Source organism: Mesocricetus auratus, unplaced genomic scaffold (assembly GCF_017639785.1).
Source record: "Mesocricetus auratus isolate SY011 unplaced genomic scaffold, BCM_Maur_2.0 Super-Scaffold_100007, whole genome shotgun sequence".
Taxonomy (NCBI): Eukaryota; Metazoa; Chordata; class Mammalia; order Rodentia; family Cricetidae; genus Mesocricetus; species Mesocricetus auratus.
In genome coordinates this window covers 61,540,045-61,556,006 of record NW_024429191.1, presented here as the reverse complement: position 1 = coordinate 61,556,006, position 15,962 = coordinate 61,540,045, and the positions used below count along the sequence as shown (strand labels likewise).

Genomic DNA, 15,962 nt, shown 5'->3' with positions numbered 1-15,962 from the left:
TAACTACTTATGTAAGCCTACCTCTAAATTGAATGTCATCATGCTTTACATGTAGAACAGATAAACCACTTAGTTATACTTTATTTGAATTCTCCACATTAAGCTAACAGTTGGCTTTACAGTAATAGAACCAAGAAATTATCTATAGAGTACAAGCAAAAAGAGAAGAAGAATGCAGAAGAGCAATAGAAATAAAAATGGCAATGAGACTGCAAGAATAGGTAGGAATTAATTTTGATTCAAGTTTTGAGTTAAAAAGACATTGCATTTCTAAAACTGCCTGAATTCCTGTTTATCAAAGGTGACTGCCCTCTTAAAACAAATCATAACCCAAGCAGGCCTCAGGAGCATGGTGTGGCTCCTCTGTATCCAGCAGCACCCCAGCATATTCTGTTGCAGGAGTCTCAGATTCTGAGTCATTATCACTAACGGAAGAAAGCTTTATTTGGGTACGATTAGTAAATTAATTAGTATTTCCTGAACATGATAGCTCTAGGAAAGAGTCACTAAATGGCACAATCTCTCAAGTATGGGGATGAAAGAAGGTAAAAAGAAAAACAAAAACAAAAAACCCCACAGAGGATCAGAAGAAGAACCTGAAAAAAGAAGACTGAAGACACCTACTAGTGAATAGAAACTTAAGAAAATGAGCCAATACAGCTGGGCACGCTGATGCACACCTGCGATCCCAGGATGGTCAAGGCTGAGGTCAAATGGGGATAGAGTAAGACCTTGACTAAAAAAAAATAATAATAATCCCAAATATAAAATGCCCTCGATTTTTTCAGTCTCCAACATATGTATATCTGGTCAAATTTAACTTGTAGCCAAGACAGACTGTACCACTTAAAATCACAATGGAAAGAAAAACAAACAAGACCACAAAGGTAAAAACTTAGACATGTCTAGTTTTTTAAAAATTCATCTTTTATTTATTTACTTTATTATTCATTTTATTACTTAAAACCGAGAACTCGGTTTTTGTAAGCTGTATCAAAGAGACTTGCCAGAAAACATAGTTTTGGGGGGAAGAAGTCACTGTTTGGCATAAGAGATCAGTTTCCTAGTTCCATTTGGAACTTTATTTGGCTCAGTGTTCTCAGTCCTGGCTATGAAGTTAAAAATAGCTTGAGCAACTTATCTGGGCCAGGCTTGGTGGTACACATCTTTAATTCCATCACTTTGGAGGCAGAAACATGCAGATTTCTGAGTACAAGGCCAGCCTGTTCTACACAGTGAGCTCCAAGCCAGTCAGGGTTACAGTGAGACCCATTCTCAAAAAAGATCCTGCTCTGCATATGTTTTATTTAACTGTTCTTATTATTACATATAAATAGTACTTCATGAGAATCATAAAAAGGCAAGGAGCCTACAAGCAAAACTCATTAGCAGTATACCACTGACCTCCATGGAGTGAGGTTTAGTTAATACCCAGCAGTGCTGGGTCTTATAGCATATACCTACAATCCCAGCACTAGGGATGCTGAGGCAGGAGGATTGTCAATTTGAGACTAACTTAGGCTACAAATGAAGAACCTGTCAACAACAAACAAGCAAACAAAATAACAAAACAACAAAAATCCTGCCTCAAAAACAAGGTAGAAGGCCAGGATCAACACCCAAGCATAGTCCCCCCCGTGCATGCACACACACTAAGAAACAAACACAACCAACCAAAACAAACACAAAAACTCCAAATACAGAATACTAAGTTTTACCAGAATCTAACTAAATCAGGATCTCTCTGGTACAAGATTTGTATGTATGTTGTCATATAGTTTTGTGAAATGCTACTATAAGGCAAGGTTTCATCTAAGAAATGGCACTGAAATTATTTTCCACTTTAGGTAATTTCAACAGGAATTTTAAAGTCTCACAATTTACTGATGCCTTAGAAGCTCATTTTCTACACAGCCAAATTTGGACTTCTCTTCTAAGGTTCTTGTAAAAGAATATATTAAACTACATACAGATCCAAAGTAAAAGTAAGTTAGCACTCACATGATGGCTCACAACCATCTGTAACTCCAGTCACAGAGAATATGATGCCCTCTTGTGGTCTCTGAGACACCAAGCATGCATGTGGTACACAGGCATAAAATACAAAGCACCCATATGCATTTAATTAATTAACTAAGAATGCAAAAAAAGTGCTATGTACAAAATTGTTTTTTTTAAAGACAAGGGCCTTACACTATAGCCCTAGCTGGTCCGAAATTTCCTTTGAAGACCAGGCTGGCCTCAAACTCGCCTGCTTCTACCTCCTGAGTGCTGGGCTTAAAGGCCACTATGCCTAGCCTCAAGTGAGTTCTTAGAACCTTTACACTCACTAATTAGGCTATGATGGCTTGCCAGCAAGCTCCAGGGATCTATCTGTCTCTGCCTCTGAGTACTGGGCTTAAAATGAGTGCCACCATTACCTGTTTTTTAAATATGTGGGTGCTGGCAACCAAACTCAGGTTCTTATCCTTCAAGACTTAGCCATCTCCTCAGCTCCTCCCGCAGCCTTTTTATCTGAAGCAGTACTTAGGCTGAGTTTTATCTTTAGGTATTATGGATCCATACACCTGTTAGAATTGTGAGCCTGCAAACATCAAAATCAGGGCCTCTTAGCCGGGCGGTGGTGGCGCACGCCTTTAATCCCAGCACTTGGGAGGCAGAGGCAGGCGGATCTCTGTGAGTTCGAGGCTGGGCTGGACCAATGGCCTCCAAAACAATACAGAGAAACCCTGTCTGGAAAAACCAAAAAAAAAAAAAATTGTTTAAAATCAGGGCCTCTTTTCCACCTCCATCCCTAAACCAATTTGTCCTCTTAGGTTCCTGAGTCCATCACATAGTAACCCTCCAGGGAAACTGAAAAGGATGTTAAAGCATAAACCTGAGGATGTGGTATTCAACCTATAAGTGATACAGCAATATAACAAGAACTATTTTCATTTCCTGGGCAGCTCCATGATACTTAAATTATTTGTCTACTTTGAGTCTAAAAAGACTATACAGCAATGTGGAGTGATGACTCAATACTGGTCTTCTACAATCAGTCAATCCCAAATGCTACAGTCAAAAGAAAGACAATAGGGGTGTTCACTAGTGACAACAAGCTACAGTCCCCTGCATGGTCTATGACTAGATTCTGGATGCACTGTACAACTCACAGAGGTCTGACTGTAACCATAGTAGACTCTCTGCCAACAAAAACTGACATGGAAAAGTCATAGATACCGCAATCTTCGTGAAGCTTAAGAGACAAAGGCATTAGATACAGAAGAAAACAAGTGGTTTTGTTTCTATCATCTCTGAAAATGTATTTCTGACCTAGGTGTGTGCCCTCCAATGTTGCTGGGAATTGCGTCAACTTGTCAGGCATCTTGATAGTCATCAGAGTATCAGACACCTAATCTATAAGTCCACCAAGGTTAGGTAGCTGATTTGCAAGGAGTCTTGTGACCTATCATTTTCCAAGCCTTTTCCCCAGACATTGACTGTTGCCATTTGCTATTTCTCCATCTTGGACAACAACAAAAACTGGCGGCCCATGTCCACAGAGATTCTGGACTTTGGAACCTTTTATCATTAGAATCCTGGAAGCTAATTAAATTGGAAGTATGACAAAGGCAGAAGGAAGGGGAAAAGTCAAGCAATTCTTTCCAAAGGTACATTTTAGACAAAAATTCTCAAATAACTGCCTTAAAACATTTCTGAGTTGGAAAAGGCACAAACTAATAACTATTTTTTAAAGATTTATTTATTTATTACATATACACCAGATTGAATTGTAGATGGTTGTGAGCCACCATGTGGTTGCCGGGAATTGAACTCAAGACCTCTGGAAGAGCAGTCAGTGCTCTTAACCTCTGAGCCATCTCTCCAGCCCCACTAATAACTATTTTTAAAAGACAGATTTTTTAAAAAATTTTTTAAGAGCATGTGCATGCTGAAGCAGGACCTCATGTAACTCAGGCTTGCCTCCAACTCACTTTGTAGCCAAGGTTAACCTTGAACTCCTGATCCTCCTGCCTCTCCTCCCAAGTGATGGGATTATAGGTATAGACCACCACACGCAACAAGGCAGAGGTTTAAAGGCCTGGAAGATGGTGACCATTATGAAGCCACTTTAATGATGCTTAGAACCAAAGGAAAACTTGTAAGAAGTTAAGAAGCAGGAAAAAGAATGAACTCTGGTAAATACATCATTAATTACGACAGCCACATACCATGCTAACTAAATATCAGAAGTTCTATTTATAAGCAGGTCAACATGACAAATCTGTAATCATGCAGACATATTCCATCCCAATAATGAACAGAATGGTAATGAACTCACTAAAGATAGATAATTCTGTCCTTTACAAAGGACACTTCTGTTCACCAAGGAAAGCTGAATAAAGTTCTTTAGTCCAAGAACTAAAAATACCAAAAGAGAAGCAGGGGCTTACCAGGCTATCCAGTCCTCCTCCTAAAAGATCCACGGCTCCCATCTGCATGGAGGACACTTGTGGCACGTTCACTGGGGGACCCAGGTCAAGATTTAAAAGATCCCCCAGAAGGTCACCTTGAGAGGGGATGACCTGAGGCTGTTCCAGGTTGGTTGCAGTGGTGGTGCCAACAGGGCTATCACCTGCATCGGTGCTGTAATCAAACACAGAGGAGAAATGAGAAAAAACATCTTCACCCATGATACAATAAAGCAGCAAGCAAATGTCACTAAAAATGCAATTAAGGAATTAAACATGGCTGAGAAGGCTCAGTAGGTAAAGGTTCCCACCATTAAGTTTAATCTCCAAAATCCACACAGTGGAAGGAGAAACTGACTCCCATAGGTTGTCCTCTGTGAACATGTGCACGCACATGCACACGCGCGCACACGCATGCATACACACACACACACACACCAAATAAATACATGTTTAAAAAAAACTTAAGTAGCTTTTGACAAGATCTGAACATGGAGGAGTAAGGAGAATGACAGTAAACAAACAGTAAGGAAAAGATGAGTGATGTTGCTAATAGGGGAGTCTGGAAGGATAATAAAAAGAATAAGACACTCAGGTTTTGTCAGTTTTTGTTTGCTAAGAACACATTCTGCCACTGAACTACAACCACAGCTTCAAAATGCTTACTTCTGTTATGTGTTAAAAAAAATAACTACAGATGTCCAGCAGTCAACTAAAGACAAATGATTGGCAGCCGGAGCTAGAGAGTAAACTTGGAAAGAAATTTATATACAAATCTCAGATACTCAACATCAGATAACTCAGATAAGAGCAGAGGATCTAAACCCAGACATCTAAGATCAAGTGTAGGCTTTACATAGTGCAACTGTAGGTGACAACTTTATGACAAAGTTTCCTCATCAAGAGAAATGCAAACAATGCCACCCAAGCCAGTCTATTAAAAGGACCCGACGAAAGCATGATGTTGCGCAGTAGACTCTTGTAGTGGAAGCAGTTGACTATGGATGGCCCCTAAGTTCCCTAAAGGAGTACAAGGGTCCAAACAGACCTTTGAATTAACCAAGACCAGTAATCAAAGAAGACAGCGAACAGGAGTTAAGGCTTGAATCTGAAATGTCACCCACAGGCTCTTGGTTTGAATATGCAGTCCCTAGCTTGCCACACTAGTCTGAAGGCTGTGGGGCTTTCAGGGTTAGGGTCTGGCTTGTAGAAGTACATCACTAGAGCAGGCTTTTGAAAGGTATATCCAGCTTCCTGTTCGCTTCTACGAGAATAACTGCTGTCTCACACTCCAACTGCCATGAACAGGTGTGGTCCTGTTCCCATGCCTTCTCTGAGGAGGAAATTGACTTGAAGAAGGAGGCAGTGAAGTATCATATTCCTGAATGGCCTCGCCTACAGCATTTAACTATAAATCATTCAACACAGTCTCCTGAAAAAAGCATAAAAAGAAAACAGAGGGGACCTGTGGGGTTTGCTGCTGCTGCTGCTTCACGCCAGGCCCAATAACAGGGTGAATCACTAGGATGTTTTCCCATAATTACAGGAAATGAAGAATGGGACAACGATCCCATGGGAGCCTTCAAGTGTTGCTTTTATTTCATGTCACAAGTGTATGACTAACTTTTGTTGCAGAAGAGTTAAGGACGGACCTTACAGACATGCCATTTGCAGCAATTCAGCACATATACAGGCACCCCTTTCTGTGTTTTGGATGGGAATTGAATTCAGGGGCCTTCAGAGATGCTGGGCAAGCACTCTATCACTGAATTATATTTCCCAGTCATTATCTCCACTAATACCAAAGGGTATTTTTCTTGTATCAGACTTTAAAGACAAAATAAAATACAAACAGCTAAGGGGGCTTTGATAAGGACCTATATATAAAGCCAGACATGGTTGCCTAGGCCTGCAATCCCAGCTTCATGGGAAGCTGCAGTAGGAAAATCGAAGCTTCTAGGCTGCACAATGAGTTCTGGGCAACCTTTGGTACATAAACCCTGCCTTAAAAAAAAAGCAGGCCAGGCGGTGGTGGCAGAGGTAGGTAGATCTCTGAATTCAAGGACAGCCTGAGTTACATAGAGAAATGAAATAAAAACAAAAGCAAAAAGAGTTTATTAGTGCTTCTCTTCTCTGATTATAAAATTGTGGAGTTGGAAAGCAAGAGCTGCATGTGGACCTGTGGTCTGCTCTAAACACTGTCCTTACTGATCTCATTAAACTAATTTGGTGAAACAAAACTAACTAGGCATATATAACTGAAAGCTATATCTATATATAGAACCTAAGCTGTTTATACACTGCAACCCTGCAAAAGTATTTCATCTATAGTTTACCATAAGTCATTTACACAGGAGAAATAGTATCTAATATTGTTTTCTGGTTTATGTGTGCACGTGTCAATCCACAGAGGACAAAGGACAGCTTGAGGTGTTGTTCCTCAGGTGCCTTGTTTATTTTTCCTACCATTTATGTGCATCTGTCTGCGTTTGTTAAGTGTGTGTTGCATGTGTTCCAAGTCCAAAGAGCTTGTGGACTAGTTTAGCTGGCCAGTGAGTCCCAGAACTTTCCTGTCCCCACCTCGCCAGTGGTCGACTGCAAGCACTCACTACCATGTCTAGCTTTTTCCCATGGGCTCTGGGGATCAGATTCAGTGTCAACTGAGCTAGCTCCTCAGTCCCAGTATCTAATAAATTACCAGACTTAAGCAACTTGCAAACTTATCAATACAGAGGTGTCTGCCATAATTTCCTATAGTTTTCTGTACTCCCTTCCCATGCTGGGACTCAGAGAAAGAAACTCTTTAGGGCAGCAAATCTGCAGAATGCACAGCAAGCTCCTCTCCCAGCACAGAGTAGAAGACAGAAAAACTGCCTAACCAGCAATTACTTCTCTCAGAATGACCTTCATCTGCTTACCTCCCATGATGAATTGGCAAGTGTTTGCGATGAATCCCATGACTCCCTTCCACAAAAGCATTTGGAGGTTTATGGTACACAGAGGCCAAAGACCCAATGTGGCAGATGAGCTCATCCAGGAGGGTAGGCTCAATGAGGTCTGTCTCCTCAGAGATCAATGGCTTCTCAGACAACACTACTTCTTTGGCTGTCACAGGGTCAGTTGAAAGAAGACGCCAATAAATATAACCCCGATCTCGAAGGTCAGGATTATCAGAATCCTAAGGCAAAGCAAAGGTAAGGACAATTAGATGGATCTGACTCAAAGAGACACCAAAATGCCAGTTTTACAATCAAGGCACTGCTGTGGTGACTTACGCAGATCAGCTATTAAAATGACATTTTACTTGGATTTAGTAATCGTTTATAGCTATAATTCTATATGTCTAATGTTTCAAGGAACTTAAACATATACTGAGATGAGTTAATGTTCAGACTCAAATGCAAAAGCAAGCTGAGAAGAAAAAAAGCCACTTTAATCCAGCAATAGCTATATGGCCTCGGGACATAATAACAGTATTTTAAATTGTAATATTAAGGTCTGGTAAGATAGCCCAGTGGGTAAAGGCACATGCTGCTAAGCCCTGTGACCTGAGGTCAACCTCTGAGACCTATATGGTAGGAGCAAAGAGAACTGACTCCCCACAAGTTGCCAGCTGACTTCTTCAAGCATAGTGTGACATGTGTGTTCTTCGTTCCTCTCTCCTCCCCTCCTCCTCTCTTCCTTTCTCTCTCTCTCCTCTTTCTCTCTACTCTCTCTCTCCTCTCTGTCTCTCTCTCTCATCAGCCTTTTTTAAAAGATTTTTTATTTTACTTGTATCAGTGTTCTGCCTGCATACATGTTAAGTACACTATGTGCATGCAATACCCATAAAGGACAGAGGAGGGCATCAGAACCCCTGGAACAAGAATTCCAAATGGCTGTAAACAGTCATGTTGGTGCTGGGAAATGAATTCAGGTCCTTTACAAGAACAATAAGTACTCTTAACCATTGAGTCATCTCTCTAGCCCTCATGTGTCAGATTAAACAAAACCCAAACTGTTAACATAAGTAGCATGTGGAGGCATGCACCTGTTAATTTCATTACCTGGGACACTGAGACAGGAGGATTGCATGAATGTGAGGGCAGCCTGGGGTATGTGCTGAGAACTGGGCCAGTTAGGGATACACAGTAAGACCCCATCTCTAAATTAATAAAAATTAACAAATATGGCCATAAATATTAGCAGGAATAACTCTAATATACATCTACTTTTCCTCATTTTTTATTTTTACTTATAAGTATATGTTTACTTGTTTATATATGTACTACATGTATGCAGAGCCTCCAGAGACCAGAGGTGGTTATCAGATCCCCTGGAGCTGGAGTTATAGGCATTGTGAGGTACCATGTGGATGCTGCGAATTGAACCCAGTTCCTTTGCAAGGGCAACAAGTGTTCTTAACTGCTGAGCCAACTCTCCAGCCTTATAATTCCCTTTTGGATTCAAATATCTATATGCATCTCCTAAGGAGAAGTCATAGTAATAAAAAAGAGACTACATACGACACAACAACAAACCATTAAAGAACATACAAACGTATGTGCTTTGAAAAGGAGCAACCCTTGAATTTAGTACTCTTTTTGCTGTGGTTTTAAAATAATTTTATGCATGTTCATGCCTTAAAAATAATTTAGACTCTGCTGAGTATAGTGGCACATGCTTTTAATCCCAGCACCTGGGAGACAGAGAAGGCAGTTTACATAGTGAGACCCTGTCTGGGGAAGAAAAGCAAAAACAAATTATAATTGTGCCACACCAAGATTTACAAGGGTATAAAATGCAATGTAAATCTTTCACAATAATCCTATCCCTTCCCACTCTCAACTATGTACCTGCAATAACCATGACTAGCATGCTATATGTGTTTGTCTCAACAGAGCACACATGCTTTTGCCATAGGAACCAGTTTCATATTATACACATTGTTCCATAAGCTACTTTCATAATATTCATACACATAATAAAAGTTAACACCGGGTGGTGGTGGTGCACGCCTTTAATCCCAGCACTGAGAAGGCAGAGGCAGGCAGATCTCTGTGAGTTCGAGGCCAACCTGGTCTACAAAGCGAGTTCCAGGACAGCCTCCAAAATAATACAGAGAAACCCTGTCTCGAAAAACAAAACAAAACAAAAATAAAAATAATAAAAGTTAAAATAAAACTTTTAAATATTTTCAAGAGCACTTAACAAATGAATTTTTAATGTGTAAAATTAGTATTAGGAAAACGACAGCTCAGAACTAGGCAAAGTAATATAGAAGGGATTGAAATTTGATAATATACCATTAGAAACATGAAAAAGATAAAAATGGTTAATATTTGAACCAGATTCTATGTGCAGATACACATTTTAACTGACAATTGTATTAAAGCCAGCTGTTCTCATATTCAATTAAAGACATTACTAACTCTGATAGACTAAAAGTTTATTTTGAGACAGAGTCTCACTAAGTTTCCCAGGTAGACCTTGAACTTGTTATCCTCCTGACTCAGCCTCCCCAGTAGTTGGGATTACAAACCTGTGCCATCAGGTCTGACTGTGACCTGATCTTTAAGGCCAATGGCTACATTCCCAAATTAGAATCCACTTTTCTTCTGATCAGAAATACCTTCTGTGATGGTTAGGGTTAACTGCTAACTTGGTAGAATATGTAATTATCTAGGAGATGGGTCTCCAGGCATGCTGGGGAGGGGAGGTGTAGTATTTTCATTATGGTAACTGATATACATAAAAGACCTTCTTTAACTGTGGGTGGGAGACATGTACAGCTTTTAGTTCCTGACTGCAGATACAATGTGACCAGCTCCCCCATGTTGCTGTTCCTGTGACTTCCGCTCATGTTGGACTATAATGTGAACTGTGAGCCACAATAAACCCTTTTTCCCTTACATCGCTTGTCAGAGTATTTTTGTTTGTTTGTTTGTTTGAGACAGGGTTTCTTTGTGTAGCTGTGGCTGTCCTGGCACTCACTCTGTAGATCAGGCTGGCCTTGAACTCACAGAGATCTACCTGCCTCCCGAACGCTGGGAACAAAGGCAAGCACCAGCAGGAGAATTGTCATATAATTTGAGTATCAAAACATTTAAGGAAACAGCATAAGCACTTTAAAGTTATCTCTGAGAGAAAGGCACCTCTCTAAAAGGTAGAAGAAGCACACACATTTCATATGAAAGCTGATGTCACCTAGAAGATAGCAGACTCGATGTTATTTTCATGTATGTTTTATCAGCAATATATAATCTAAATTAAAATTTCAAAATTATCATGTAAACTGGAGTCAGTCGATCCATTTTTTAATTTTTAAATTTATTTTATGTGTATATGTGTGTGCCTAGGTGTACTTATGTGTGCCACATGTATGCAGGAGCTTGCATACATCAAAGAGGTGTGGGATCCATGGACATGGAGTTACAGTTGGTTGTAAACTACGTATGGGACCAAAACCAGGTTCTCTGTAAGAACAACAAATGCTCTTAAGTGCGGAACCATTTCTCTAGTCTCAGTCAACCGAACTAAAAGCTGCATTAGCCAAATATAATTTAGGAGAACTTGTTAAGAGGCAGAATTTTAATAATTTCAGAATTAAAATCTGCCCCAAGTGAGTCTTCTTGGGAAGTTTCCTGGCTAGTTTTATTTCAATTTAACACAAGCTCCAGTCATCTGTGAAAAAAAAAAATGCCTCCATGTACAGGGCGGTGGTGACACACACCTTTAATCTCAGCACTCCAGGGGCAGAGGCAGGTGGATCTCTGTGAGTTCAAGACCAGTCTGGTCCACAAGATCAGACTGTAAGCAAGCATTGTAGGGCATTTTCTTAATTAGTAATTGATAGGGAAGGGCCCAGCCCATTGTAGAAGAGGCCAAGCCTGCGTCAGTGATTCTGGGTTCTGTAAGAAGGCAGGCTGAGCAAGCCATAAGGAGCAAACAAGCCTGCAAGCAGTACCCCTTCCATGGGCTCTACATCAGCTCCTGCCTCCAGGTTCCTGCCAGGTCTGAGTTCCTGCCTGGGTTCCCTCAGTAGACTGTGATTCAGGATGTGTGAGGCAAATAAAGCCTTTCTTCCCCAAGATACTCTTCATTGTGAAGGTCAACACAGCAAAAGCCGCCTTGAATAAGACAAGAAGTGTTATCGATCCTCACCATCTGAAGCAGCACAAATCATCCCTCCAGATGCTCTCTCACCTGTGTGGCCAAGCTCAAGACCTGTTGGACCAGCTCCTGTGTTTCTGATGGCTTCTTGAGAAACAGCTTCACTATGGCGGTAAGCAGAGTGAGCTGCACCTAAAAAACAAAATTCAGCAAAGTAAATGAGAGGGGGTATCACATTTCCTCAACTCTGAATTACTGATGTTGTTAAGAGATGAAAGGCGAAAGCTCAGCCAATGGAATGAACAGCAGCCAAAGGTGTCTCTGAAATAAAGTAATCAACTGAACATTCACCAGCCTCTTATTTTCTAGTTGCATTTTTGTATCAAAAATGGCTTGTTTCTTGGCCAGATTTTCAACTGTTTTTTTTTCTTTTTAATAAAACATTTATTGTTATTGTGTGCACATGATCTGTGTGCACGGTGTGTGAGTACATGTATCACAGTGCACATGGGGAGCTCAAGGACAACTTTGTAAAGTCAGTTCTCTTCTTTCACCTTTACACAGGGTCCAGGGATCAAACTCAGATTGCCGGGCTTGTGCAGCAATCACCTTTACCCTCTGAGCCAGCCCTCAACTGTATTTATTTTTTTAAGTACATACATTAAGTAATAAAACTGGCTCTTGATCAAATCGTTTATTATTTACTTTAGCCAAAGCTACAAATTTGAAGGACTTATGAAATCACTTGTCATACTGGGATAAGAGCCAAAACAGAATTATGTCAGATTAGCGCCAATTAGAGGGAGCAGGCTGCTCTACTATTAATATTAAGCCTATTAAAATTACTATATTGGATTACATACACAAACTTCTATTTGCTATGAGCACAAATGCCAGAGAGAAAGGGCTTAATAATCTGGCTGCTTCTCTGGGCCTTGGACTCTAATTTTATAGGAGAGAGGGACAGATGGGGAGAAATCTAATCATCCACAGAGAATTCTTTCAAACCTCGCCATGCTGTACTATAATGAGCAACAGCAAATGCTAAGGACAATATGTAATCATCTTTAAGTGACAGAAAATAAGAATCTGATTACTGCTCTAAGCCACTGTAGGGAAGCTCACTTCTGGAGTAGTACCCACAGAAGGTCAGAAATGAGGCTACATAGGTGCTTCTCGCTCTCTGGGGACCGAGGCCCAGCAGCCTGTGTTTCAAAAAGTCCCCAAATGTTCCAATGGCCATTAGAGTCTATGAACCACTGGTCTAAGCTCTGCAGTTCTCTTACTCAAGAAACCAGGACTAATCAAAAGGACCATCTCCTCTGAGAAAGAGAAACCAGGACATATAAATGAACACAAGATACAAACCACTGTTTCCCATTCTCAGTTATCTTCCTGGAGAGATGTAGGACACAGGATAGAAGAGAACCTACCTGGGTGCTTTCATCATGAAAACCCTCCAGGAAGCTCTCTAGTAATTCATCCGCATTATCAATTCTTTCGGCATACTCTCCTACAATCCATATCATAGCTGCTCGAGCGTCGGGCTCATCCAGGGAGTCCAAGTTCTCACAGAGAGTGGCAATAATACTTTCATACCTGTTATAACAAATGGACAAAACTAAGAACTGTATTTAACAGTGGAAGCTAGAGTCAAAGTCATATACCAGGAACTCCAAGCCAAATCACCAACCTACGAAGGTTTTTAGTCAACAGTAAGTCGGAAATATATGGCTTAAATTTTTCTTCAAATATGCCTTAAAAATATCTTTTAGATCTCCTCTATAGTTTTGTGTATATGAGTGTTTAGCTCACATGTATGTGTGTGTGCCAACACATGCAGGCCTGGTACCCACAGAGGTCAGAAGAGGGCAGAGGGCACCGGATCCCGTGGGAATGGAATTACAGGTTACTGTGAGCCACCATTTTTCATCTTTCTTTCTTTCTTTTTTTTTTTTTTTTTTTTTTTAAGACAGGGGCTCTCTGTATAGCCCTGGCTGTCTTGTAATTTGCTATGTAGATCAGACTGGCCTTGAACTCATAGAAATCCACCTGTCTCTGCCTCCTGAGTGCTGGTACTAAAGGCATAAGCTACCATGCCCAGCTCAATTCTGCTTTAACAACTAAGCTTTAAAGTTCTACAAGAGTTCATGAGACAGACTTTCACAAGAAAAATAAATTAACTTGTGGTATAAGAAAATCCTACTATCTTGTATCTAAAACCAATCTTTCTTTAAGCACACTAGAGAATTTTCCTAGTATGCATTTTGCCTTCATGGTAGAAAACATTAGAAATCTCACTTTCCTTTTAGGAAGATAGAGTTAGAAAACAATAGGAAACCATAGTCCTGTCCCTATTGCACTTGTCATTCTATTTTCTATTTGTATGTTTTTACATGTCTGTGTGCACAGAGGCCAGAGGTTGAGATGAAGTATTTTCCTTAACAGCATGTTCTATTTGAATACAGGTAAAGTCTCGTTCTGAAAATAGAGCTCCTCAATGCAGCTAGTCTAGTTAGCCAGCTTGCCCAGATATCCTGTCTCCTGGCACTAGGTTTACAAACGGGCCATCAAGCAGGCCTGACTTTTTCTATGGGTGATGGAGATTGGGCAGCAAGAACCGTATCTGAGCAAGCTCCCCAACCCCATTTACTTTTTGTAAAAGAGATATTTATGTTCTAATGTGCACATTCTAAAGACTTGCTTCTACTAAGAAATTCCAAAATTTAATTTTATTCTTACAGACCTATGACCCTCTCATGTTTACCAACCACAATGAATCTATTGCCTTCACTAATATAAATTTAAAAATTCTATTACTGAGGACTGAAGCTAGGCTCTAGCACATGCTAGGCAAACTCTTTCCCAGTAAGCTTATCCCTAGCCTTTTATTTCCTTTGTGTTTTTAAAATAGGACCTTGCTAAGTTGCCGAGGTTGGCTTGAACTTGCACTTGTCTTGCCTTAGCCTCATGAGTAGCTGAGATTATAGGCCTATGACACCAGGTTCAGCTGGCTAATGTAATTTTAAACATTAGAATGAGATACAATAAATTAATGTGGATAACTAGTATACTAGGATCAAGTATCTGCCCTGTTCCTACTTATTAAACCAGGCTTTGACTGTTTTCTTAAAATTACAGTCATAACCCCTTATTTACACAAGTATTACACATTTCTCTGTTGATCATATTGAGATACACACTTTTTTTTTTTAACCTATAACAAACAGTTTAGAAACCTGATCCTCCATTTTTTGGGGAAGTTCAGTAAAAGGTGGTAGTCCTCTTTCTAAAAATAACACTTCTCAAAACATACACACACAAACATGCATTCTGAACTACTTGTCTTCAGAATCAAAGTATTTGTTTATTATTTTTGTTTCATAAACTAAGAATCCTCAATCTGAAAACTTTGTGATATGAAAATACAGACTGTATGGAGGCAGCTACAACACTTCAGAAAGGGGGGGGTGTAATTCATTGCAATAAATTCTGCAACTTCCCACAAAGTAGCAGGTGCCATGCAAAGTAAACAGCATGGTTATTACTCCCCTGCTTTTGTGAAAGAGTGGCTGCATGATCCATGTATATTAAGACCCTTCTGAGAGGTTAAAGTATGTAATCACCTGTCTAGCATAAAGTAAGAATGTGCAGACAACAGGGAACACAGGGTTCCTGTTTAATGGTAACTGCCAACAGACAATATATACTCAAGCAGAGCTTCATTTTTACAAAAAATAACAAAGCAGCTAGGTATGGTGGCTCATGCCTGCAATCCCAGCACATGGGGCCAATTGAAACACCATCCCATTTCTAAATAAGAAACTTAGTCTCTGTTAGCTACCCACTATGTATCTCTGACTTTTAGTAAAGTATCTATTGCAACCAGTTATAGTCAATTTCAAAGTGCCTTACTTAAACATTGATTTGAGGAAGAAGGTTACAAGAATTTTGACATACTTGTTGGGGTATTTGCGGAAGATGTCCCTGATGACAACAATTGCCTCTTGAACCACATAATTTACTTTGGTCTGGATTAAGTCAAGCAATGTGCTTACACAGCGTTCTGCTGATTGCTAGGGAGAGAAACATCAAAACATAAGTCAGGTGATCTATCTAATAACACTGTCTCAACACAAAAAAGAAAAAAAAAAGGAAACATACAGATACATTCACTAAATTAAACAGGCACTGAGTTTGCTAAAGCTATACTAGAGGCTTGATCATCTGTTATATATCAACAGTAGAAAGTCTAGGAATATACTTTTATTTATTAGAAAACAAATTGAAAAATGTTTTGAATTTGGTTTTGTGTATTTTGCTAAGAGCAAACTAAGGACCTCACACAAGCTAATCAAGAGCTCTACCACTGAGCTATACCTCTATCTCCCAGATAATTCAGTTAAATGAATAAAC

The 15,962-nt window shown here is 39.9% G+C and overlaps 1 protein-coding gene across 5 annotated transcripts in view; it reads right to left on the bottom strand.

Annotated features, from left to right (window-relative positions):
- Ap2b1 (adaptor related protein complex 2 subunit beta 1) overlaps positions 1 to 15,962 on the bottom strand; it is a 110,829-nt gene that overhangs the window by 54,652 nt on the left and 40,215 nt on the right. For all 5 annotated transcript variants that reach the window (XR_001196888.3, XR_001196889.3, XM_013118342.3 and 2 more), the window contains exons 10-14: positions 15,507 to 15,622; positions 12,980 to 13,145; positions 11,640 to 11,738; positions 7,373 to 7,632; positions 4,437 to 4,629 (exon numbers count right to left, since the gene is read on the bottom strand). Coding sequence is in view for 3 of the 5 variants with exons in the window: in XM_013118342.3 (XP_012973796.1) it covers positions 4,437 to 4,629; positions 7,373 to 7,632; positions 11,640 to 11,738; positions 12,980 to 13,145; positions 15,507 to 15,622 (834 nt within the window). In the remaining 2 variants the exon portion in view is untranslated. The remainder of the gene's footprint in view (positions 1 to 4,436; positions 4,630 to 7,372; positions 7,633 to 11,639; positions 11,739 to 12,979; positions 13,146 to 15,506; positions 15,623 to 15,962) is intronic.